Genomic DNA, 12,505 nt, shown 5'->3' on the forward strand with positions numbered 1-12,505 from the left:
TCCTCCTCCCCATCCCCCCGACCTACCTCCTTCCCCTTCCCACAGCACTTGTATATATATATATTTGTACAGATTTATTATTCTAGTTATGTTACTTGTACATATTTACTATTCTATTTATTTGTTAATGATGTGCATATAGCTATAATTCTATTTGTAATGACGATTCTGAGACCTTTCTATATGTTCTGTTTTGTTGTCTGTATCCCACTTCTAGGCTGTGAGCCCATTGTTGGGTAGGGACTGTCTCTATATGTTGTCGACTTGTACTTCCCAAGTGCTTAGTACAGTGCTCTGCACACAGTAAGCTCTCAATAAATATGATCGAATGAATGAATTTCCTTCTGACTCTCAGGCCCAAGCTCTGTCCACTAAGCCATACTGCTTCTCTAGGATTAGGATGGAGTAAAGACCATTAGATTTAAGCAAGATGGAGATCATTGGTGACCTTTGAGAGGGCAGTTTCTGTGGAAAGAAGGGGGCAGAAGCCAGATTGGCAGGGGTAACAGAGAGAGTTAAACCGATCATACATCTTGATTCTGATATCTCACATGAAATTACAAACATAAAAGGCACTATTATTGCATTACATGAAACACACTGGTTTCAAATATTAAGTACTTGTTCACAGGCAAATCTACAAATCTTAGGTGTCAATTGTAGGTCAGGCATTTTCCAGCACACAGACTTTATGATGATCTACAGAGTCATAGCCTGGAAGGAATTCTTGAGGGGCCTACATAATCCATTCCCTAGCTTCCAAGAGTCATTCCAGGAATTTAGCAGTGTACTCTTTCCCAGAGAAGTCTAGAGAACAAGATTTCAGTTGTTCACAAGTCACTCGTGTGTGGAAACAACTCAATGGGCTATAATTAATACCTCATAGATTTGGATGCACCATTGAATTTTTCTAGCCAGGAAACCCATTTTTTAAAACTAATTTGAATAAAATAACCTGTGATTTAGTGAATATACAGGGAAGAACAGCAGGACTATATTGTATCTCTTCTTTAATGACTTTCTTTTGAGGCATATAAAGCACTTCAGGGACATAGCCTCATTGACTTTGATGAATGCTAATCCCTCAGTGTATTTCAGGAAACATGTGAGTAAAATGTATTTTTTTCTCTCTCAAACATTATAAGGATAACATAGATGTAGAATATCATTCTTATAAAATGATTCCATTAATGAGCCTTGATTGAAATTACATAAACTGGATTAATTATTTTTCATCTTTTTATTAATTTCAGTTTTATACCAGTTATTTCTGTCACTTGATTTTTAAAGATTCATTAAGGTATTATTATAATCATAATAATTTGTCTTATAAACATAAGCATTTGTCTTCCCAAGGCCAAGCAGCTTTTATTAGAATTAAATTAGGATCTCCCTTGGACCTAACAAAAATGGAGCTGAAAGCACGTCCCACCTCCCTTCTGTTCCCCACAAAAACAAACAAACAAAAATTAAAAAAACCCCACTAAAACATTGTAAATTGAAAATGAAATTGCACCTGATTTCAGGAATAGCAGTTTCAGGGCTTATGAAATGGGTGACTGTGCACTCTTGCGGAAGGGAACAATCTGTGCCAGCAAACCAATGGGGAAGCGCCAGATGCATGAATATGAACCAGTGTGAGCACAACGACGAGTGTGGAGCTTTAGCAAATTTACTGGGGTCAACTTATATTTTGTCTGAAAACTATTTGCAAGAAAGCTCAAAACTGAGCCTCCATGTATGAATATTGTTTTCATTCCTTAACGGATTAACAATTTAAATATTTTTCATGCACATGCAGATGCGGTTTAGGAAAATAAATCACAGATTTGATATCTAATAAACCTTGGTGTACCACCACCCCTTAAGCCAAACAAACCCATCTGATTGAGAATAAGTAGCTTCTGAAATGAAACCTAGGAAATCTAAAAAGGATCAAATGGAAAATGTGGGAATAATATAAAAATGTGGGAAATGGGAGTGTGCCAGACCTTAAAATAATCAGTCAATCATATTTATTGAATGCTTACTGGATGCTGAGCACTGTACCAAGCACTTGGGACAGTACAATATAACAATAATCTGACATATTCCCGGCCCACAATGAGCCTACAATCTAGAAGAGTAGACAGACATTAATATAAATAAGTAAATAATAATACTTTAATTTAACAACAACATAACTCACAAGTGTATTATAAGGCTTAGGCATATTATGAATCTGAAAAACTATGTGAAAAACGGAGTATAGAAATGAAAAGGAATAAATACATGACTATTAGCATGTTGTGTTTTATTATAATCCCCTTTATCATCAATGGCAGTTACTGAGAACCTTTTGTGTGCATAGCACTGTATTAAGTGCTTGGGAGAAAACAATACAATGGAGTTGGTGGACACATTCCCTGCCCCCAACAAGCTTAGAGTCTAGTGTGGGAGGGATGGGGGGAGAGACAGACATTTATGAATATTTATAATACTACAAATTTTTTGAGCTGGTCAGTAACTCCATTTCCCTTACAACTCTATATATTATTTGCTGCAATTCTATTATGTGTGTATATATATTTATATAGACATACATGAGTTTATATATAATACATAGATTCATAGAGAAAGAGAGAGAGCTATATATGAAATGTAGTTAATTTTCAAAAGGAGAACATATAAATTCACACTAGGACAAAAAATATATATATTTTAACAGTGGAGAAGGAAAGGAGGAAAAAAAAAATGCCAGCAGCCCTAACCAGAATACTCTTCAATTTTGTGTATGTTATTTGTGCTTCTGAATCAAGATCAGGTGGATTGCTTCCACTAGGACGGTTATAAAACTCTAAACCCCAACAGGAAGCATTTTCTTTTCATTTAGAACTGATCACTGAATTGAGTAATTTACCAGAGTGTAATAGACTCATTACCAAGCTAAAAACCCGAAAGGATTTCACAAAGCACAGTTAAATGATGATGATGATGGCATGTGTTAAGCACTTGCTATGTGCAAAGCACTGTTTTAAGTGCTGGGGGGGATACAAGGTGATCAGGTTGTCCCATGTGGGACTCACAGTCTTAATCACCATTTTACAGATGAGGTAACTGAGGCTCAGAGAAGTTAAGTGACTTGCCCAAGGTCACACAGCAGACATGTGATGGAGCCTAGAACCCATGACCTCTGACTCCCAAGCCCATGCTCTTTCCACTGAGCCACGCTGCTTCTCGAAAAGGACAAAAGGGGCTTGTCGGTATTTGAACCTGGGACCTCTCTCACCCGAAGCGGGAATGAAACCAAGATGGATGAACCTGAGATACATTGGCAGAATTGCCACAAAACTACCACAGCAGAGGTTTCCTAGGGCACTAGAGGACTTCCTGTGATGCTTACTGTCTCTTCTTTCATCCCATCATTAATCCTTAAAATTATGAAATTAAAAGAATCAACAATCTAACCCTCAATGTTAGTTTTTCTCTCCTGAGGTTAGGGATAATGCACATTTAATATGGAACAGCTTAATTTGCAAGGAGTGGAAGACCAGCCAAAATTAAAAAGAATTAAGCCACTGAACTATGGCTGTCAGAATAAAACAAAAATAAAACAAATGGAAACTACCACAATTTAAATTCACATACACACACACAGATTGAAAAAGAGGGGAGAGAAAAACTGTGTGTCTTCCATGCCTCTTTATATATGATGGAGAGATGCAATGGCACTTAGGCTAAAAATGAATATACATCAACTAAAACATTGAGCTTGCTCCTGAGTCATCTATCCCCTTGCTATTTATGGAAGCAATCTCTGGCAGATGTAAAATATTTCAAAACTGGCCAGGTCTTTTCAACCTGGATTATATAAGCGATTCAGTAAAATACTAACAACCTCCTGGTCTGGTCCCAGTAATCAATCAGTCAGTGATACTGTACTCTCCCAAGTGCTTAGGGCAGTGCTTTGCACACAGTAAGCACTCAACTGTTTGATTTATTGAGCACTTATTGTATGCAGAGCACTACACTGAGCACTAGGGAGAGTATAATACAACAGCATTGGTAGACACATTCCCTGCCCACAAGGAGCTTACAGTCTAGAGGGGGAGACATTACATATATCCCTTGGCTCCACCAGTGATCATGAGCAATGACAACTAAAATATGATGGCAAACAATAAGCATTCTGTCACAAAGTACACTCCATTCCCATATCCCTAGCATGGCTTAGTGGAAAGAGCACAGGCTTGGCAGTCAGAGGTCATGGGTTCTAATCCCGGCTCTGCCACTTGTCAGCTGTGAGCCCATTATTTGGTAGGGACTGTCTCTATATGTTGCCAACTTGTACTTCCCAAGCGCTTAGTACAGTGCTCTGCACAGAGTAAGCACTCAATAAATACGATTGATTGATTGATTGATTGATTGACTTTTGGCAAGTCACTTCTCTGTGCCTCAGTTACCTCATCTGTAAAACGGGGATTAAGACGGTGAGCCCCACGTGGAACAACCTGATTACCTTGTATCTACCATAGCAGTTAGAACAGTGCTTGGCACATTGTAAGTGCTTAACAAATACCATCATTATTTATTGTTCATCTCCCCCTGCAGAATGTAAACTCCTTGTGGGCAGGGATCACGTCTGGTAAGGCTGTTGTATCAATAACTGTTCTCCCTCCTACTTTGCCTGTGAGCCCTACATGGGACCTGATTATCACTTCTTGAACTGTGCTTCTTGAACTGTGCTTGGCACCTACTAAGCACGTAACAAATACCACAGTGTGACTTAGTGGAAAGAGCATGGGTTTGGGAGTCAGAGGTCCTGGGTTCTAATCCCAGACCCGCCACTTGTCAGCTGTGTGATTTAGGGCAAATCACTCAATTTTTCTGTGCCTCAGTTACCTCATCTGTAAAATGAGGATTAAGACTGTGAGCCTCATGTGGGACAACCTGATTACCTTGTATCTACCCCAGCACTTAGAACAGTGTTTGGCATAGAGTAAGCACTTAACAAATACCATCATCACCATCACTATTACTGATATTACTGCTATTATACTTTTACAACATTGCTCTGCACACAAGTGTTCAATAAATACCATTGATTAAATAGGTACTAAACTTTGATGAGTTTATAGAATAAGAATAGGGAAAGGAAAGAAAGGGTGCTAAGAGTTATGTAGTACTGTAACTTTTGACTCATTCTCCAGTAATAATAATAAAATCATAATAATGATGATATGTCTAAAGCACTTACTATATGACAAGCATTGGAGTGGTAGGTAGGTCGCTAGGTACCATCAGGTAGACCTAATAATTGTCCTAAATGAGGTTCATAATATAAGTAGAAGGAAGAACAAGCATTTTATCCCCATTTTACAGATAAACAGATACAGAGAAGTTAATTGCCTTGCCCAAGGTAACGCAGCAGGCAGGTGGAAGAGCAGGAATTAGGGTCTAATCCTCTAAATCCCAGGCCTGTGCTCTTTCCACTAGGCCCCGCTGTTTCTCATCAGCAAAACAGAAGAGAAAGTAATATCCCAGTCTCCTAATCATACTATCATATTATTATGACTTTAATTTCCCAATATCTCTCCCTCTTTTGGTTACATAGTCATAATATGAAATATTCAAAATTTAATTACTAATTAATCTCCCCTGCAGCACCCCCAGGGTTTCTCATAGAGTTTGCAAGCTAGAACATGAATCACTAGAGAATATAAAATATGTAGCTCTAATATACTCCACCCTGATTACACGGATTTCTGCCCTTAGGCCACATTAATTCCTAATAAGGGTCTTTTGACACCCATCACACACCAGAAGCAATTTCACAGTGTTGGATTCCAAAATTACGCCACCAAACTATGAATGACTCAACAGGGAGGGAAGGCATTGTGGTTAAAGCAAGAGCCCATCTGGCAAACAGATTTAAAAAAAAAAATTGAGCTGCCAAACAAGCCCACTAACTAGCCACGATTGCTTAAGAGTTGCAAATGGTGAAGAGATAAATAACCTTTCTAATAATTGGCATTTATTAAGCACTTACTGTGTACAAAGCTCTGTTTAACTGACCTACTGGCAACAGGGAAAAGGCAAATCCTCGGAGACCAAACATTTCAGACAAGTTTCTACAATATCCCTCAGGATCCCAGGACTTAGTCCCTAATGCTCACATCCTCTCACATCCGTGGTCATAACTACACAAGGAAGGCAGTCCCTTACTTTTGAACAATTTCTCCTCTGAAGAACCATTGGCCCAACATCTGCATATGTGCACTGTAAACTATACTGCAGTCACTCAACTGCCTTAGAAGGAAAGGCTAACTTGATTACATCCCCAAATGAACATCTGTACATTTACACTCCATGAAGTATCTCTATTTGCAAGCAGAGAATTCTCCATGTTAGTCTTAAATTAGGAAGAAGAAACCAGATTTGAGAAAATTATTAATTGTTCCAGAACTTTCAACAACTATCCCTCCCCTACCATGGTACTTTATAAGTAATAATGTGGTAAATCACCATTGGTTTTTCTTTCTCCATCTCATGTCCTCAAAAGAACATAACAATAGTCAGCAGAGCCCACAGGTCCAGGGGCAACAGAATCCCAAATGGAATAGTGAGGTGGCTGCCTTCCTTGAAATCCATCCAACATACCAATTTTTGTCTCTAGTCCCCCTTTATTTTTCCACATCCTCTCCCACTGATCTTGTCAAATGTTCTCTCAGGATCAGGATGTGTAAATGGGACAAAATTACCACCAGGTTAAGAGGTGTTAAGTAGGGTGTTAGAAATAGTCTGGGCCAAAGATACTGTAAAGAGGAAGAGGAAGCAAAGAATAGGGTCCTTGCCTCCCAAGAACACTAGAGAATTAAAATGTTCCAAAAGTATTAACCCCTTCTGAGGCAGAAGAGGGATATCGCAAATCCTATTCTTGACCTAGTCACTGGGAGGAATAACCTGAATTTTGAAGTGATTTAAAAATAAATACTCAGAGTGAAAAGCTATGAAAATACAAATACGATTGATTGATGAAAAAGATGAAGATTGCTCCCAAAATAAAGTAATGGGCTGCAGATTTTACGAATGGCCCTTTTAAAAATGTGAGTAAGATGAAGGTTGCCTCTATCCTTTCAGAAAAGTATTCTAGCAAGATCCATGACTGCCACGAAGAAGGTAGAAGCCCAGGAGAAAGAAGGCAGTGATGGCAGATATTTAAAGGAGTGGAATGAAGGTGTACTAAGCACTGGGATAGATACAAGCTAATCAGGTTGAACACAGTTCATGCCCAGCAATGAGCTCCTAATCTTAATCCCACTTTATAAATGAGGTACAGGAAAGTTAAGTGACTTGCCCAAGGTCACACAGCAGATAAATGGTGGAGCTGGGATTGGAGCCCAGGTCCTTCTGACTCCAAGGCCCGTGCTCTATCCATTAGGCTATGCTGCTTCTTAGAATACTTTACCTTCAAAGTACAGTGGCTGAAATAAACCAATCCGTGGCTTGTCATATAGTGGATTTTAGGAGAGACTGAAGCTGCAGCCTTCCCCAGAAGTGAGATTAGCAGGCCAAGCCTTAACCTGAACCTCCCCATCTAACTCTTTCCAGGTACGATCAGGGATGTGTGACAGTATGAGGCAGTCTCTTCCTCTCAAGAACAAGCAAATTCTGGGACTTGGCATGCATCAGGAGAGGGTGGGAGGGTTTGTGGGTAGCCCACAGTTTAGTCTTTCTTGATTTTGCCTCTGTCTATTCATCTTTTCTTTTATAGGTGAGGTAACTGAGGCACAGAGAAGTTAAGTGACTTGCCCAAGGTCACACAGCCAACAAATGGCAGAGCCAGGATTATAATCCAAGTTCTGCCGGCTCCCAGGCCCAAGCTCCATTCACTAGGCCACGCTACTTTCATTCATTCATTCATTGTCGTATTTATTGGGCGCTTACTGTGTGCAGAGCACTGTACTAAGCACTTGGGACTTTACTTCTAACCACTTCTAACACTATAGGGTTTGCCATCAGGGGAGCTGTGGGGTTAATTTAAAAAAAAAAAAATCAATTCTAGAGATTTTACCTGCAAGGATTTATCTGCAAGCATACCATTCCAATGAAATGTAGAATGTTGGTTCGTTATAGAAAATATCTGATCAAAAGCAGCACGACATCAGTTTTAAGGAGAATTTTGTATACATGGTCCTTGTTCACTCATTCATTCAATCGTATTTATTGAGCACTTACTGTGTGCAGAGCACTGTACTAAGCGCTTGGGAAGTACAAATCGGCAACATGTAGAGACAGTCCCTACTCAACAACGGGCTCACAGTCTGAACCTAAAATTTTGAGGCAGAATGAAGCAAAGGACACCCGCTTACAGATAAGAAATGTCAGGGCCACCAACCTATTTAAAAATAATTAGCTGGCACACTTGTTTTTCGTATTTGTTACACCTCAAAAATAGGAAACATCAAAGATATGCATTTAGTTTGTACCCTTCTAGGACTTTCAAACTCATTTTAATTACAATAAATGACAGAGTCTACCCAGATACCCTGTCTGTTAGCAAGTATTTTTTAACATTTCATGTGGGTGATTATTCTTTTTACAGCATATAATTATGTTAAACAACAAATACTAACACATCTACTTCAGTTTCACTAGAGAGGAGGTAGTGCAGAAAGAGAAGTCGTTCCAAAATTAACCCCTTCCCATCCAAATCCCCATATTCATCATACCTAGACTAGATAGAATCATCTTTTAATTGCCAAGCTCATGGTAGGTTTGAAAGAAGGGAGTTTCACCTGTATCTTAGGACTTTTTTTTAAACTTAGGTCTGTTACATCCCATTATCCCCTCCAAATTATTTTCCTGAGGCAAAGTTAATGACTCTAACTTCTTGAGCCCAAATAAAAACTTCTCAAGGGCAAGGTCCTTGGATCATTGTTTTCTAAGAATCCATTTAGTGCTAATAAATTGCTTTGCATATGTACTGTGTTCAATTAATAGCATCAGTGATGAGTAGTACAGCTGGTTTTCACATAGTGCAAATTGTTCTCTAAACATTTGGGTAGAATGCTGCTTAAGAAATTAGAGTGCAAACTGTCCACCACATGTCTTTCTCTAGAATCAGCACGATATGGCGTTGGAAGAAATGCCATTGCATTTATATGGTGCCAGTCAAGGGGTGGGTGAATGCAAGTTTTTGTGAATATGAGCTTAAATGGGAATACAACCCCAGCATTAGAGAACTGACTGCACTCTATTTTAGGATTGCAATTCCAAAGGCCAAGAGAGATTCTGCATTCTTCATAACCCCACACATTGCTGGTTTTCAATAAAAACTGTTCCTGAATGTTGTTTGCTTGAAATGTTAAGAACAAATCCAATTTTTCAGAATTTGACTGCATTATTTGCTTTTCTTTGTTTTTTTTTTTTTACAGAAAAAATAAATAGTTATATACACTGGTACAAAGAGCTTAAAGAGCATTTATCCTACCCTTTGTTATTTCCTAGAAGAAATGAATCCATGGAGTGGGGGAAAAAAGGAAAAGAGAGGAATTATGTCTTTTTCAGACTCTGTTCCTGGATTTAAAGTTAATTCTTAGAACCAGACTCAAAAAGAAGTTTCCCCCCACAAAACACAAACACACACACACACACACACACACACACACACACACACACACACACACAGCCCCCCCCGCCCAAAAAGAAGAAACTGTCCCATGAGTAAACTCCATGACAATCAACCAAGAGTTTAGACACCTATCATTCCAAAATGTTTCCCCAAAGGGATGACAAAGTGCAGGAATCCATGTACATCCCACACCCAATAAAATATTAGAATATCATTTATTGGGCACGGATAGTCAGAGGTTTTACTAATTTAGTGAAAAGTACTCAGAAGTAAATAAAATTTTCCTCAAAGTGCTTAACTTTGAAATTTTGGAGGAAAGTTGACGGGCAAAAGCATTTTTAAGGTTTTTAATTGGCTGAAAGTATTGGCAAAAGTATTTTGAAGCTTTTGGAAACAAAAGTTTGAGATTCACCCAAACCTAATAGAGAAAAACAAAGCTGGAAAGGGCAGAGAAACTTTTGAGACTTCTGTGCTCTGCAAACATGCTGGAGATGCTTAGGAATGTGATGCTAACCAATATCTAAAAATACAGCTATAGTGCCACTTTAAAATGGACACCTTGTTGTTGAAAGAATCTCTGTCCTGATTTCTTTTCATATTATGCCTGCCTCCTATGTATTTGCAGAGTTGCCTTAGCTGACTATACTTCTTTTTTAATAGTTAAGGTTATTTTTTTATTATTGTTACTATCATTGCCTTGGAGAGCCAGCATAGCTGTTGAAAAGCTGAGCTGAAGTATATATTCTTCCTTGTGCCACAGCACAATTGGCAGTCAAGCTATGTTTCTGGAATCCTTATTGCAAGTGATTATACACAAAGTAGAAAGCCACACAGCTTGCCGCTCAGATAACAGGGTTGAGCTGGCTGTGTTGACAGCTAAGAAAAAAAATACAAAAAACCCACTTATTTTTACTTGTAAGGTGAACAAACCTGAATTTAGAAGTCACTGTGGGAGAATGTGTGGAAATCAAAATGCCACATACATCTTGCAAAGCGGCATTGTGTTTGAAGACTTAAACAATAGGAATAATACTAATACTTTTCAGGTACAGTGCACCTGTCTTCTGAGGTCCTTGTAAGTGCTTGAAATAGATTAAGCCATAATCCCCATCACCTCTCAATGAGACAGAGAGCAAGTATTATTATCATAAGCTCAATTTCTTCCTGCTCTTCACCAACACCTGTTGGTCTTGAATAAGATGCAAACTTGGCACTCATCCCTTTAAAGAACAACGGATCAATAGAATCAGAGCATGGTGAATGAATTTGTTTTGTTCAACAAAAGACCTGTTCCCAGCAGAAAGTTTCCTTGAAACCAATGTGGTATAGTGTGCAATGAAGTTTTACCACCAACCTGCTGAGGACGAGGCTTGTATGGAGAGCTGCTTTCTAAATCTGCCAAGATACTGGTCAGCGAATCAATTTCAGCATCCAGACTGGAGCGTCTCTCTTCCAGAGTTTTGCCCCCAGTGTTCACCTGCAAAAGGAGCACAGCATCGGTCAAGGAGAGGGGTTCCTGAATTTTAGACCATGATGTCTTGTTAACATTGAATGAACTCTTCATTCTTCGCCAAACTAGCTCTCTTCCTCCCTTCAAAGCCCTACTGAGAGCTCACCTCCTCCAGGAGACCCTCCTAGACTAAGTCCTCCCCCATCCTCTGCTCCTCCTCTCCTCCGCATCGCCCCCACTCCCTCCCTCTGCCCTACACCTGTCCCCTCCCCACAGCACTTGTGTATATTTGTACATATTTATTTTATTCATGATCTGTATATATCTATAATTCTATTTATTGTGATGGTACTGACACCTGTCTACTTGTTTTGTTTTGCTGTCTGTCTCCCCCTTCTAAACTGCGAGCCCATTGTTGGGTAGGGACTGTCTCTATATGTTGCCGAATTGTACTTTCCAAGGGCTTAGTACAGTGCTCTGTACACAGTAAGTGCTCAATAAATATGATTGAATGAATGAACTCTTGCTTTTGAGTAATCAGGCAATATGCTTTTCCATTTCCCCTCCTGTTGTTGCTTCCTGCCTTTCCAGTCTGTTGATTGTTCATTAGAATGGAAGGAGAGGATATAAACTATAGTCAATTCCATTTTTTATAAGCAGGTCTGGAATAAAGTTTTGCCAAAGGTATGTGAAATGTAAACAAAGTTTGGGTTTAGAGATTACCTGAGGATTTCATTTCCCAATGCCATCCTTGTGACCTGTGACAAGAGTTATCTGGACTCACAGAGCTCAATGGCAGAAGAGAAACAAATCTAGCTATGCTATTTACCCTACACTCTGTTGCCTGAATTTCTAAAATGTCATTATTCATTCATTTATTTATTGAGCGCTTATTGTATGCACAGAACTGTACTAACAGCTTGGGGGAATACAATACAACAATAAACAGACACATTCCCTACCAACAACAAGCTTACAGTCTACAGGGGTGTAGGCGCACATTAATATAAATAAATTACAGATATGTCCATAAGTGCTGTGGGGCTGGGTACCCATTAGGTACACTCCTTTCCACATCTTAAAAACTGCCAATGGTGACCCATTCCCTCCACATCAAACTGAAACTCATGGTCATTGGCTTTAAGGTTCTCCACAAACACTCTCCCTCTTAAATCTCTGCTCTCATCTCCCACTACACCCCATCCTACCCTCTGTGCTCCTCCCAAGATCACCTCCTCACTGTGACTTCGTCTTAATTCTCTCAATAATTAAGTAGTGGTAGCTACTGGTAGCAGTAGATGGAGAAGAAAGGGCAGATTTTAGCAGTGTTGTGAAGGTAGAACTGAGAGGATTTGATGACACTGGAGAGGTGGGTTGAACAAGAGAGCAGAGTTGGGGGATAATGAAAAGGTTATGGGCTTGGAAGGCAGGTAGGATAGTGA

At 39.2% G+C, this 12,505-nt stretch overlaps 1 protein-coding gene across 1 annotated transcript in view; it reads right to left on the minus strand.

Moving 5' to 3' along the window:
• Nucleotides 1–12,505, minus strand: part of LOC119930838 (LIM domain containing preferred translocation partner in lipoma) — a 728,061-nt gene that overhangs the window by 350,770 nt on the left and 364,786 nt on the right. The window contains 1 exon segment of the mRNA XM_038749542.1: nt 10,968–11,090. Coding sequence (XP_038605470.1) covers nt 10,968–11,090 — 123 coding nt within the window.

Source organism: Tachyglossus aculeatus, chromosome 7 (assembly GCF_015852505.1).
Source record: "Tachyglossus aculeatus isolate mTacAcu1 chromosome 7, mTacAcu1.pri, whole genome shotgun sequence".
NCBI classification, from domain to species: Eukaryota; Metazoa; Chordata; class Mammalia; order Monotremata; family Tachyglossidae; genus Tachyglossus; species Tachyglossus aculeatus.